Source organism: Periplaneta americana, chromosome 11, assembly GCF_040183065.1.
Source record: "Periplaneta americana isolate PAMFEO1 chromosome 11, P.americana_PAMFEO1_priV1, whole genome shotgun sequence".
In the NCBI taxonomy this organism is placed as follows: Eukaryota; Metazoa; Arthropoda; class Insecta; order Blattodea; family Blattidae; genus Periplaneta; species Periplaneta americana.
This window is the reverse complement of record NC_091127.1, coordinates 99483589-99496826: the sequence shown is the minus strand read 5'-3', so window position 1 is coordinate 99496826 and position 13238 is coordinate 99483589. Positions and strand designations below refer to the sequence as shown.

At 35.3% G+C, this 13238-nt stretch overlaps 1 protein-coding gene across 2 annotated transcripts in view; it reads right to left on the bottom strand.

Moving 5' to 3' along the window:
• Positions 1-13238, bottom strand: part of LOC138708622 (dipeptidase 1-like) — an 817747-nt gene that overhangs the window by 188061 nt on the left and 616448 nt on the right. For both annotated transcript variants that reach the window (XM_069838726.1, XM_069838727.1), the window contains exon 4: positions 4967-5099. In XM_069838726.1, coding sequence (XP_069694827.1) covers positions 4967-5099 — 133 coding nt within the window. The remainder of the gene's footprint in view (positions 1-4966; positions 5100-13238) is intronic.

The following is a 13238-nucleotide window of genomic DNA, read 5'->3' as shown; positions in this document are numbered from 1 at the left end:
AGCAGGCACAGGTACTCTGCACAGACGTAAGTACGAGTCAGCTGAGTTCAAGCTCCCTGTCCATAGCTATATTGCCGAGCGGATGGTAGTTCAGTACAGGTTATTCGATAAACTACTTACAATGTCATTCAGAGTTTAGGAATATCATATGTTATTAATTTATGGAGAAAGTAGTCGTAATTCAAGTGAGGTAAGAAGGATGTATCCTTAACGTTTTTCTCAAAGAGGGTTACCTAATCGGCGAACTTTTGTAGCAGTTTCTCAACGATTATTAGAAACTAGAAGTCTCTTACTCCGTTTCGAATATCACACAACCGTCAATTTGTTTAAAAATGATACTGCTTTACGGAAGCGGGAGAGATTAAAATGTTGCATTATAAAAAAGTTTTTGTGATTTTGTGCAGAAAACCAATATTGTTTATTTTTTAGACGTACAATAACATTGTTACATGAAATGTAAATTTACCATAATGTTCTATTAATGAGGATTAAATTTATACTTCCTGCTCGTTTTATGTAACAAACGTATTGTCATGGGCCACATTAGAACAGAGCATCTGTTTTGTACTGGTATGTCTATACACGCTTGAGCTGTACTGTGTACTTCTAAACCTGCTTCTGCCCCCTTGAGCTGTACTGTGTAGGCTACTTCTAAACCTCCTCCTCTCCATGCAGCAACGTTGCTAAACGTCTGATATTGTAAACTTTCATAATTAGTTAATTGTTGTAGTTGAAAAAAATTGTAAAAATATTTTTTCTTCTTTATGACTTGAATAATCATCAGTTAAAATAATGGCACTTATACCCCTTACGCCCTGTATAGTGATAAGTGGTTTAATTTGCAGCATCACAGGAAATTTCCATCCTTATTTCTGTTCCAAATTATTGTCGGCACTCAAGTTTTCTTCTGTCTACGGTACCTACATATGACTCGACTAAAAGCCAAGTACGTAAATACAGTTGCTTATTTTTCAAAGGGAAGCTGCAAGAAAAGAGAAATACTGTAGATATGTATTCGTTATCTCCTATCTCCGTATACTCAACGTTGTAAGCAACCAAAATCATACAATTGAGGGCGCTTATTTTATTACTGTCATATTTCGCCTCGCCACCTCTAAGAGCGCTGTACAAGCCAACTTGACCACTCTATAATCTCTTTTCTAACTCGTTGGTTACTAGTAAGCAATATAAGCAATGCTCGAGGGAAGGAAATGACCATCCTAACCCATTATCTCCTGGCTTAGATATCTCATGAGTAGGGGGCGGATGTTGATGAAAAGTTATCTTCTTATTTTTCACATTAGGACGATGCCTATTAATACATAAATCCATTCTATGTTAATATCAACGTAAAAAAGTGATTTCTTAAATTGCATCTTTTACGTTTAACTAATAGGTCATTTATATATTTTTTGGGCATTTTTTCATCATTTTTAATATGTTGAAGAACTTTCAGATCATTTGGAATGCATTTTACTTTCTTATTTACCGATAGGTCTGTTAAATCATTTTCTAACCAAATAGGTCAGTAGCAATTACCTACTGAATAACTGAATAACAGTGAAGTTTGAGTTTTATAGTTTGAAACTGACTCTAAAGTTCATCCCTCATTCCACTGAAGGCTTCAGTTCATACAACGGATGTAATATAAAATGCTTGACAGCAGCTTAGTTTAAGTGAGAACTTTGACCGCTACTGTTCTTTTGTCGGTAAGAGGGTGTCTTTAGAATTTATGTTTGGAAGGGAGGAAACTTTCGCCATGTCCTGGACAGGACGTTGTGTCCTCAGCATGGTTCGAAAGGGATGTCTACTGTGTAGTAGACAGTGTTTTTAACACAGAGATTGCAAGAATGTACTCTGCGCCCACAATTTGCTTTGTCATTCACACTCTCTCATCTGGAAGATCTGGTAACAAAAGTAAAGCGCGAAAGGAGGAGGAGTTGGAGAATGAAGGCACTGACATGGACTACTCCTGATTGAAACACCTTGTAAATCCTCATTAAAATCTATAGTTTTTCCTTAAAACCTTTATTTTGTTGCATGTTCTTTTCCCTTATCTTAGCCAAATTCCAGAAAGTTGCCTCGTCTCTCAGAGATTTGCAGGGCAGTTATTGATACAAGGTGACTAATATTTAAGAAGGTGTGGTGCGAGTACGCTGAATAATATTTTGAATGTCATTTTCTTTTAATTTCATGTCATTTTTCCATTAGTTTAAGGGCATTTTAATGATCATTTTAAGTATATTTTTAGGTTATCAACATCCGCCCCCTACTCATGATTGACGCCTGGTTATATTCAGACCAGTAGCTGCACATGAATGTTTGGTAGCGCATCTTTTCAGAATTGAAATATATACACCACCAAAATATATTCCTTGCGGAGTAGAAAGTTCTATCATGAACTTACTGTACACATTGAAATCTAAGGCTATCAACATTTTGGATAAAAGAATTAATTTCACAAACGTTTACTTGTGTATTGGAAAACAAAATAATGTTCTGAGTATGTGATAAATTAATAATTCGTTACTTCGATTTTAAGTTAAATTTGACTACAAAACTACTTCACTTCTTTATACTTCTTACAAAGTTAATTTTCCTACTACTAAAATTTACTCCTGATCACATAATGGCTTAGGGGTACTCTTTAATCAATACGAGTCCAGGGTTACATTTCTCAGGCGAAGGAATCACTGTTTGCCGTCAGCCTTTTTGTTTTTGCGTACAGAGATAGATCACTGAAAGGTAAGACGTGGATTCTATGAAAGAGATTCTTTGTCTGTACAGTTCTAATAAGGGAAAACCATTTGCTTGAAGGTATAACTGCTATATTGATCACCATGCCCTGATCAAGACTCGTTTTACAGGCACTGTCAGCATACATCAACCGCAGCATATCAGATGATGTCATAGTTTTTTCCTATACGTTCTGATCGGCATTTGCAAAATGAATTACCACTGGAATGACACCTGTACTCGAAAATTAAAATCAGGGATTGATCTCGTCTCGGAATGGATGCTTGCCTCGAGGGGCTGAGACAGGAAAACCCACTTGTCAGCGTTGGATTCACAATTATCATACAACGCCACTCATCGGACTTGGAAAGATCATCGCATGCAGAGAGCACAATGGGCCTCTGTCGCCTCAGTACAAGAATCCATCCTGAGTCAAGCCCTCACAAGCCAATTCAACCCAAAAATGTTCTATAATCTACGAAAAAAATCAGGAGGACAATGTACAGGAATAACTAATTAAACTCTGTGAAATGATTGGTATTTAATGCTTACCGAGTTTCAACTTCGATAACGAAATTAGAGTGTATACTTTCTAACACGTTTGACGTAGTACAGATGAGGAGGCGAGACCTGGCATGAGAGCTGTGCGAGAGGGGAACGAATGAGCTATCAGAAAGAGAGTTTGTTTCATGATAGTTAATATTATCGAATCTACCCACATGAAACTTCATCTCAGACTAAAAACTATCTTTCCCCTCCATTAGTAGAGTCCTGCGTTTGGTTACTTTGCATGAAGTTAGCTGTAAATCAATCATATTGTACTCGCTTCGTTTGGTAAGGAGAGCACTTTACGAGTTGACAGTTCACGCTGCTCCCCGCACGTCCGGTACTTTGTGTTTACATACATTCGTGTAGGTTATCTGTTTTTATAAGTCGTGAACAACAGAAATTGTACTCAGTACAAAGTACCACTTAGTAATAATAATAATAATAATAATAATAATAATAATAATAATAATAATAATAATAATAATAATAATAATAATCCGTGGCGCCACAGCCCTTGAAAGGTCGAGATTGACCAAACGGCTACTGGCTTCAAGTTCACAAGCCGAAGCAGAGGTGGATAATGATCCAACCAGAATGGAGGTATCGTGTGGTTAACACGATGATCCCCTCAGCACTTAAAGCTGGCTTTCGCAACCGGACTTCGCTACGTATCATAGTTCCCCAAGTGCATCACGATGATGGGTGGGCAACGATCACATACACTGGCCAAATTTTATGAGAAAATTTCTTCCCCATGGGGACACTAAACAGAGCGCATTCCGTAACGCGAGTCCTAGGCAGGATGCCTTAAACCACAACGCCACGGCGCGGGACTACAAAATACCACTTGGATTTAATAACAACAACAAAGTACGACTATTTATTTAAAGGCAGCTTATATGCAATAATAGATCATTTTTGCAGGGACAGATAGAATTAAAAAAAAAAAAAAAGAAAATCACGAACTAGCCCGTTTATTTTCAGGAACCACAAAATTTTTCCCACACATGCAATGAGAAAACAATTCGAACTAAGACAAAGACACATTTACTGAAATGTATTAAATAACTAAGCAATGCAAACACACGCTCTCAAAAGCGCTCTGTAGCTAGAATGTAGTGATACTATTTAGAGATGCCTTCAGTGAATACCATCTTACACTCTACACAACTTCACAAATCCTTCATCAGTCATTCCAATGAACCACTCAGTCAGATTCCAGCTCAAATGCCACCGCAAAAACTACAACGCTGATTGAAAAGGAAGGGGCGACAGATTTGCTCAAATGGAAAACTTTAATGAGAAATTCTTCTATTTATGAGCAAAATCACTGGATTGCAAACTAAATATGTCCTTCTAATGTACTAGGTTTATATTTTATGTTCATTTGCAAAACTGTAAATAACTTAATGTTATAATAAAGTTTTATACCATTAAAAAGCAGGTGGCACATAACCGGTGCCTACTGAAGATAGATAAATCTTCATTTGTTAATCGAAAATCGCGCCCGAATTTGCCAAATTCATTACCAAAAACACTAACACTTGAATCAGAATGAAAAATTCGTACATCGTATTTCATGTAAATCACTGAGGTTGAACCTGCGTTGTTTCATTCAGACGTACACACGTTATATTTAATTCAATATGATATTAATACTACACATATAATGGTTGTGTACCTTCAGTGCTGGTGACCAGGGTCATGTAGGTAGGGTACTTGGCTACCAGGCGTCGGATCACATCGATCTGCTCTAAAGCCAATTGCACGGCGTCCAAATGCTGCGTCGAGCAGGGCACATAGGCTGACCAGAACTGGAACAACACAACGCATACTGTCGGTCACAAACTATGTAATGGAAAAAACACTAGCTGTTTAAATTAATTACTCATATTATCTAAGGCTAGGAAGAAAAGTGAATATTATGGTAGTATAACACTTGCAATATTCTGATATGTTAATTGTTGTTTAGTCACTTGTGCAAATATAGATTTAAACCTTATAAGTGACACCAATAAGGCATCTCTCATGAGGAAACTAAGCCAGGAAATAATGAGTTACGGTGGCCCTTTCCTTTCTCCCTCTATTGGATATATCGCTGACTAATAACATATTTCACTAATCAAGCTTGAGATGGTAGGTAGAGTGGAAATTATACAGTTAAGAGTTATTACAGATATACATTAAACATGTACTATGTATGTGTGTGCGTGTATGTATGTATGTATGTATGTATGTATGTATGTATGTATGTATGTATGTATGTATGTATGTATGTATGTATGTATGTATGTATGTATGTATGTATGTGTGTATGTATGTATGTATGTTAAAAAAATGTTATGTTTTATTTAACGACGCTCGCAACTGCAGAGGTTATATCAGCGTCGCCGGATGTGCCGGAATTTTGTCCCGCAGGAGTTCTTTTACATGCCAGTAAATCTACTGACATGAGCCTGTCGCATTTAAGCACACTTAAATGCCATTGACCTGGCCCGGGATCGAACCCGCAACTTTGGGCATAGAAGGCCAGCGCTATACCAACGTGCCAACCAGGTCGACTGTATGTATGTATGTATGTATGTATGTATGTATGTATGTATGTATGTATGTATGTATGTATGTATAAACACTGCAAATGGGTATATACCTGGTGACAGTGGTAGCTAATTACACTCAATAATGACATTAAAAATATAATTAATAATACTAATAATAATAATAATAAATAATAATAATAACAATAGAAATAATAATAATAAAAATTACAAGGAGCATCCTAAATTAAATGAAGCACGATCACTTAAAATACATTTAAAGGAAATCTAATTTGTATCTTAACCGTAAACTAAAACCCACGAGTATGATATGTTCATACGTGCACAAATACCTTTCAGGACTACACTCATTTTGCTGTCAACTCACTACTGCACTGGAACTAAGACACATTTCACTGATACTATCCTCATTTTACTAACACTTCAAAGACATTTCACTGTTGAAATATTTTGCACTGCCACTGTAAACTATAAAACCTCACTGACACAAACACACTTCACTTACAAAACATACTTCACTGACACAAGACACTTCTTCATTGATACAAAACTTCAAATAAAAAACATCAATATAACACCCTTTAAATAGTGTGTGCAATATACTAGCTTCTATTAGTAAAGTCCTTAACCCTATTTTTAAATATTTTTTTGGTTATTGTTGTGTGTGTGTTTTTTTTGTATGTGTTATGACAAATACATATGTTTGTGTGAATGTATGTATATGTGTTTGTATTTATATGTGTATGTATAATTGGAACTTAAATATCATTTTCGTAGGTAATATTCAGGTATTTTTATTTGTATACTTTAATTCACAAACCTGTGTAATAAGCTTGGTGCATAAGTTCTTAGCGCTTTGTTTCGCGTGTTGGTACTCCGGTTGCTATAGGTTTATTTATCGATTGTCATTTTTTATTTGAAGTTCAATTGTTTTGCTTGAGTTTACATATTGAAGTTTTCATTTTTGCAGATAGTGAGTGAAGCTGTGGACACTAGATAATGAGTGTCAAGTGGAGAAAGTGGAACATTTCCGACGTATTCTTCTTTCTGAGTTCAATAGAGGGCCGAAAATAGTGGAGGCGGCCAGAAACATTTGCGCCGTGTATGGGAGAGCATTGCAAGAAAATGGTATTCTCGTTTTGACATTAGTGACTCTCCACGTTCATGAAGACCTTCGGAGTTTCATGAAGACCATTTAAACACATTAATCCACAATGATCCAAGTCAGTATACCCGAGAACTGTGATGAACTGTGACCATTCCACCATCGTGCGACATTTTCATTCAATGAGCAAGGTTAAAAAATCAAGTATATGGGTACCGCATGTTCCAAGCCAAAACCACAAAAATCAGCGGATGGCCATACGAGCATCTTTGCTTGCTCGTCAATGATTGGCTCGTGAACAACATCGAACATTCCTATCCAATATCGTTACTGGTGACAAGAAATGATGTCTTATGCTAACCTAAGAAAAAGAAAGGAATGGTTGAGCCCCGAACAAAAAAGCAACTCCCTGTACAAAAGACAGTGCGCATTCACAAAAGATAATGTTATGCATCTGGTGGAACTGCGAGTGTGTGCTGTACTATAAATTGCTTCCCTGAGGTATAACCATCACTGCCGACATTTATTGCCACCAACTGAGACGTCTTGCACACCCAATCCAAGAAAAAACGACTAACAAGACTGCGTGAAGTGATGCTACTCCACATTAACGCCCGTCCGCACTCTGCTAACTTGATACAGAACACTATTCAGGAATTGTGTTGGGAAGTCATTCCACACCCCTGGTCTTGCGCCCTCAGATTTTCAACTTTTCCGCTCTCTATCGAACAACATTCAAGGAACTTCCTTTCCGGATGAAAATGCGCTCTGAACTTGGCTTGACGACTTCTTTAATTCAAAATCACGCGATTTCTACAAGCGTGGAATTTAAAAACTACTCCAGCGTTTGCAGACTGTTATAAATAATGAAGGAGAATATATTTTTGATGAATTAAGTTCTCTCTTATGTGTATGTGATGTGTTTCATAAGCTTATGAAAAAACGCTACGAACTTATGCAACTTAATACAAAGTATGCATTTCTGAATAGTTATAGGCCTATAATAAAAATACATGAGGATATAATGGATATTTTATTTAAGATATGAGAAAAGCACCGGTAATTTATTTTTGTATCAAATCATTGCCAGAATCTTATTTCTGTTTGAAATATAATGCATTTCATTATCGAAGAATAAAATTGTTAATTTGTATGGTAACAATATACTGGAGAAAGATAACTAATTGTAGACAATTCTGAATGTTCGTTTAGATTTTGACTTTTGCACTTCTACCTCTCAGACTTCCAGTATCGGATCAGTTTTGGCTGCAAGGCAATCCATTGTCTGGGTTTGCAAACTGAGTCTTTGCTAAACTTATCGAAATAAATTTTCAGACTGATTTTTGCCATCTAATTCAATTACATTATTCAAAATACTTGGCACAGAGTTTTTGATGGCAGACACTTCTTCCCCAATGTGGTGTTTAAGGGGTCGGGGGAAGGGTATTTCTTACAAAAGCGAAGAGGCGAATCCTCCTCTCTTGGAATTGAATTGTAAAAAGTTACAGGAGCCAGTCCGACCCGTGAAGTACAAGAGGAGTGTTTCGCAACTTTCGCTTTACTTTCCATTTGGAAGTCGTAACTTGGAAATAAACTCCGCACTTAAGCGTCAGATCACATGACCCCATTTACATTTTTATCTTTCAGAGCCGATTACGAGCACATTTCCCAGCAGAGAGGAGCATTTCTCATCTAAGAAACTCTCAGGCGAAATTTTGTCTGATTTTTCCCTTTCATTATGCAAAGTACGGGAAAAATATGCTGATAAATGATAATACAAGTATATCTACATCCAGATTTTAACGGAAATGGAATTCTAAGCATCGGCACCGAAAATTGTGATTACATTGACTTTTGGGTAATAATTTATTAAATGATAAAATACACGTTTTTGGTCAATTTTGTAAGTGTTCATTAAAATTGATAAAATACAATACAATTGAAGAAAAAATATAACAGTTATATGAGCACTATGTCTGTTCAGCTTCTTTATTTATCATGTCATGTTTCGGAAATTGCATCCTCTTCATCAGTGACATCAAGACATCTTTTAAGCAAATTTTGTTTTGTGTTAAAGAAGTCTTGACATCACTGATTATGAGGATGCAATCCCCGAAACATGTATGATAAATAAAGAAGCTCAACAAACATAGTGCTTATATAACTGTTATATATTTTCTTCAATTTTATTGTATTACATCAATTTTAATGAACACTTATAACTGACCAAAAACGTGTATTTTATCATTAAATATGGCTAGTAAAGAAATGGTTGTCAACTTATACCATGACGTACGACTCAAAATAGAATTCATAAATAAGAAAATATGGTTCAACAAAATTTGCTTAAAAGAAGTCTTGACATCACTGATGATGGGGATGTACTCCCCGAAACACGTATATAAATAAAGAAGCCAACAGACATAGTGCTCATACAACTGTTATATATTTTCTTCTATTTTATTGTATTTTATTATAATTTCTTTGTTTACAGAAGTTACTTTCTGAAGCCACCATTCTAAGTGCCGATACAACAAATCAATTTTCTGAAACAATAGTTCTTGGAGACGTACGATAGACCTAAAAATAGTAATTATAATTTGGCATTAATATTCATGAAAAGGGAGTAGGATAGTAGTGTGATTTTCAAACATCAAATTTGTATGACTTTTGGAGGAATGCATATTTCCGATAACGCTGTTACCAAGGTATTTCGGACTTACCGTCTAACAATCCGTCAATCTAATTCTACTAATAATTCCACAATTTGGGACATCTGGTCGACATCTACGGCTGACCACTAGGATCCAGAATACAAAGCAGAAGTTAACTTAAAAATAAAATAAAATATGATTTGCGAATAGAATACAGAACAATGATCAATTTAAAAATGAAGTTCAATTTAATTTCGGAGAAACATGAGATGAAAGTACAATAAAGAGCAATGAAATGAAGTAAAAAAAAAAATAAAATATTACGTAGTGATATACAAGAGAATGTGTAACATGGATAATGAATCTCTCAATACTATTAGACAAATTTTGTTAATTTCCTCATTAGAAAATTTAAGAGAAAGGAGAATAGTTTTTATTAACTTAAATGGAGTTCCCCTAGCGCCAAGAAGAAGTCTTTTCGCTTCCTATGTATTAATATTCATTTTGTATCTCACTGAATGAGGAATACATGGATTTTAAATAGATTTCTTTCCATCGTTAATGTTATTGGCTTGTTGATCATCGTTCTCAAGACGGACAGTGGGGTCAAGAATGAGGCTTCTTTCATTCATCCAAACACTAGAAAGGGTTCGTTTATGGTAAATATCTATATGTCCATTGGCGTGAGAAATGTTAGATGATTTGCAATGGGTTCTACTTAAAGAAAATAAAAATAAGCAGATATTTTAACACTTATTCCTAAGTTGCAGAAAATTTCAAATTGTGACTTGCACAATATTGACATTCACAACTTCTTAATAATGCGGAAAATAATTCGAAGTGAAATCACATAGTCCTACGCTAAGTATCCCTATCTGAAATAGAAAAAGACAGGCAAATTATTAACTTAAAATTATCCAGAAGCAACATGTCAATTAGTATGTAGGCAGTAATAATATTTAACTCTCTTTTTAAAGAAGTATTCGGAGGATGTAAGCTTAGCATAGTTATCAGTGGCAGTGTTGTAATTTGGGTAATTTAACATCATCATGATCAATTATTTGTGACAAAATAAACACAAAATTATTGACGTATAACAAATATCAATGAAATAATTTTACAAAATTGTCATTTTCAGAATTTGTACTAATGAACAAAAAGAATGGCGGTGTTTCATTTCTTTACTTACCTTAAGTGCATAAATTCTATCTCCGTAGAATATAGACGGATATTCATGTTCAATGCCTAACAAATATTTATGAAGCAGAAATTTTTATGAATTCCTCGTATTTCAAGATTTGTCTTTTGTCATGTTCCGAAAAATTCAACTTTACAGACTAGACAGGCAAGTGACTGGACTGTCGTACCTTAACGTCAGCTTGCTCAGCTAAGACGTCACATTGACGAATATTGATTATATGTGGGATTCGAACTGCAGACTGTCTCTTCCACGCAACGTTGTAGTTAATTTCTTACCTCTATAATATTTTTAGTCTCGCGCTATAGCGTCGTAGCATCAACCCTAGGACTCGCTTTACAGAATGAGAGCTGGTTAGGATCCTCATGGGAAGGAAAATTTTTTTTAATGAAAATTCGGCCAATGTATGCAACCGGTGTCACTCCGCACGGTGATGAATTTGGGGAGCTAAAATAGATACCATGATTCGGTTACGAAAACCACCTATAATGACTTGAGGGATTATCGTGTTCATCACACGATACTTCCGTTCTGGTTCGATGATCGTTCATCTCTCCTGAGGCATGTGAACATGAGACTAGCAACCGCTGGTCGATCTTGGACCATCACTGGCTGTCGCGCCACGGGGTTATTATTATCGTTGTTATTATTATCGTTATTATTATTATTATTATTATCGTTATTATTATTATTATTATTATTATTATTATTTTCTCAATCGTACTATCATGGACTGGAATGCGTTACCTGCAGACTTACTAAAGGCTTTACCAATAACCAAAAATGTATTTAAAAATAGACTTAAGAACTTTACTAATAGATGGTAGTATATTATACACACTATTTAAAGGATGTAATTGATATTTTGTTATTTGAAGTGTCGTATCATTGAAAAAATGTGTTGTGTCAGTGAAGTGTGTGGTGTAAGTGAAATGTGTTTGTGTCAGTGAAGTTTTATAGCTTATAGTGGCATGCAAAGTATTTGAACAGTAAAATGTTTTTGAAGTGTTAGTGAAATCAGGATAGAATCAGTGAAATGTGTCGTACTTCCAGTGCAGTGAGTGAGTTGACAGCGAAAAAAGCGTAGTGCTGAAAGGTTCTTGCGCAGGTATGAACATATCATACTCTGGGTTTTAGTTCGAACTTAGGGATAATATACAAATTAGATTTACTTTAAATGTTATTTTGAGAGATCATGCTTGATTCAATTTAGGATGCTTCTTGTTATTTTTCCTATTAATTTTTATTACTAATTATTATTTATTATTAATTGTATTTTTTATTAGTTGTGCTTGTTATTAATTGTCATTATTGAGTGTAATTAGTTACCACTGCCACCGGGTATATACCATTTGCAGTGCGAATAAATATATACATTATTATTGTAAGATATATTTAGATTATTCTGAGATCTTGGTCACTATTTTGTTACAGGCGACAGGCTGCAAACTGGAGAAGTCTGTGTGGAAGCACATTCCTTTTATTCTCCTAGTAATTTCCTAATATTTTCGAAATTCCACTCAGTATCTCATACAATCAATCGCGCATGCTCTTTGACGGATGAATGCGGTCTGAGCATTCTTATCATAGACACTTTTCTTGTGTCTGGGGTTTCTGAACGAAAATGAGTCCGTTCCTCGCTATGCACGGTTCTCCGTGATCTAAAAACAGCTGTTTGGGACCATTGTTGTGTAAGTTAAGGCGTAGTCGATAAGATTTTAAAGTTGTATAATGCATTTTTCTTCCAAGTTATCTCTTTCGTATCGTTATGAAATACTTCATTTGTTTGTTTTTGTTCCTTTTTTTAAGTTATTTATAGTGGCTTTAACTGCTATGATCAGATCGCAACTTTACTACAGATGTGATATCATTTCGTCTGAAGTTTCTGCGTTCTTTCTAACTCAGAGACTTCCGAGCTCCTACTTGAGGCTCTCTCTCGTCATCAAGACATCAACCGCGCCGGCTAGACATTTAAACCCCGACCGGACCGCCAAGGTGCTCTCTCACCAACATGACATCTGTCATGTTGTCTGGACACAATAATTTATTTTGTGTAGAATCGAATACTAGCATGGCGTAAAATGAATTTGTTTAAATGGTTCGTGGTCCTTGTGGATGACAACAGTTTTATTGCATAAATGAACATGAAATAAAGACAGGTAAATTTAAAAAAAATGAGAGAATTTACATTCCGGCGATTATACAGGATGCTTCACGAGGATTTACCGTCCATTACGGAGCTTATTTCCGAGGACATTCTGAGCAAAAAAAGTCATTATAAACATTTGTCCTAATCTAAATATTTTCAAAGTTACATTAATTTGAAATTGTTAGTAAAATATTTTTTCTTTAGTTTTAAGGGTAAAAAATATTACAAATAGAGAATGAACTATTCAGAAGTGTCATTTCTTTAATTAGTTATTGTTCTGAAGCTAAAA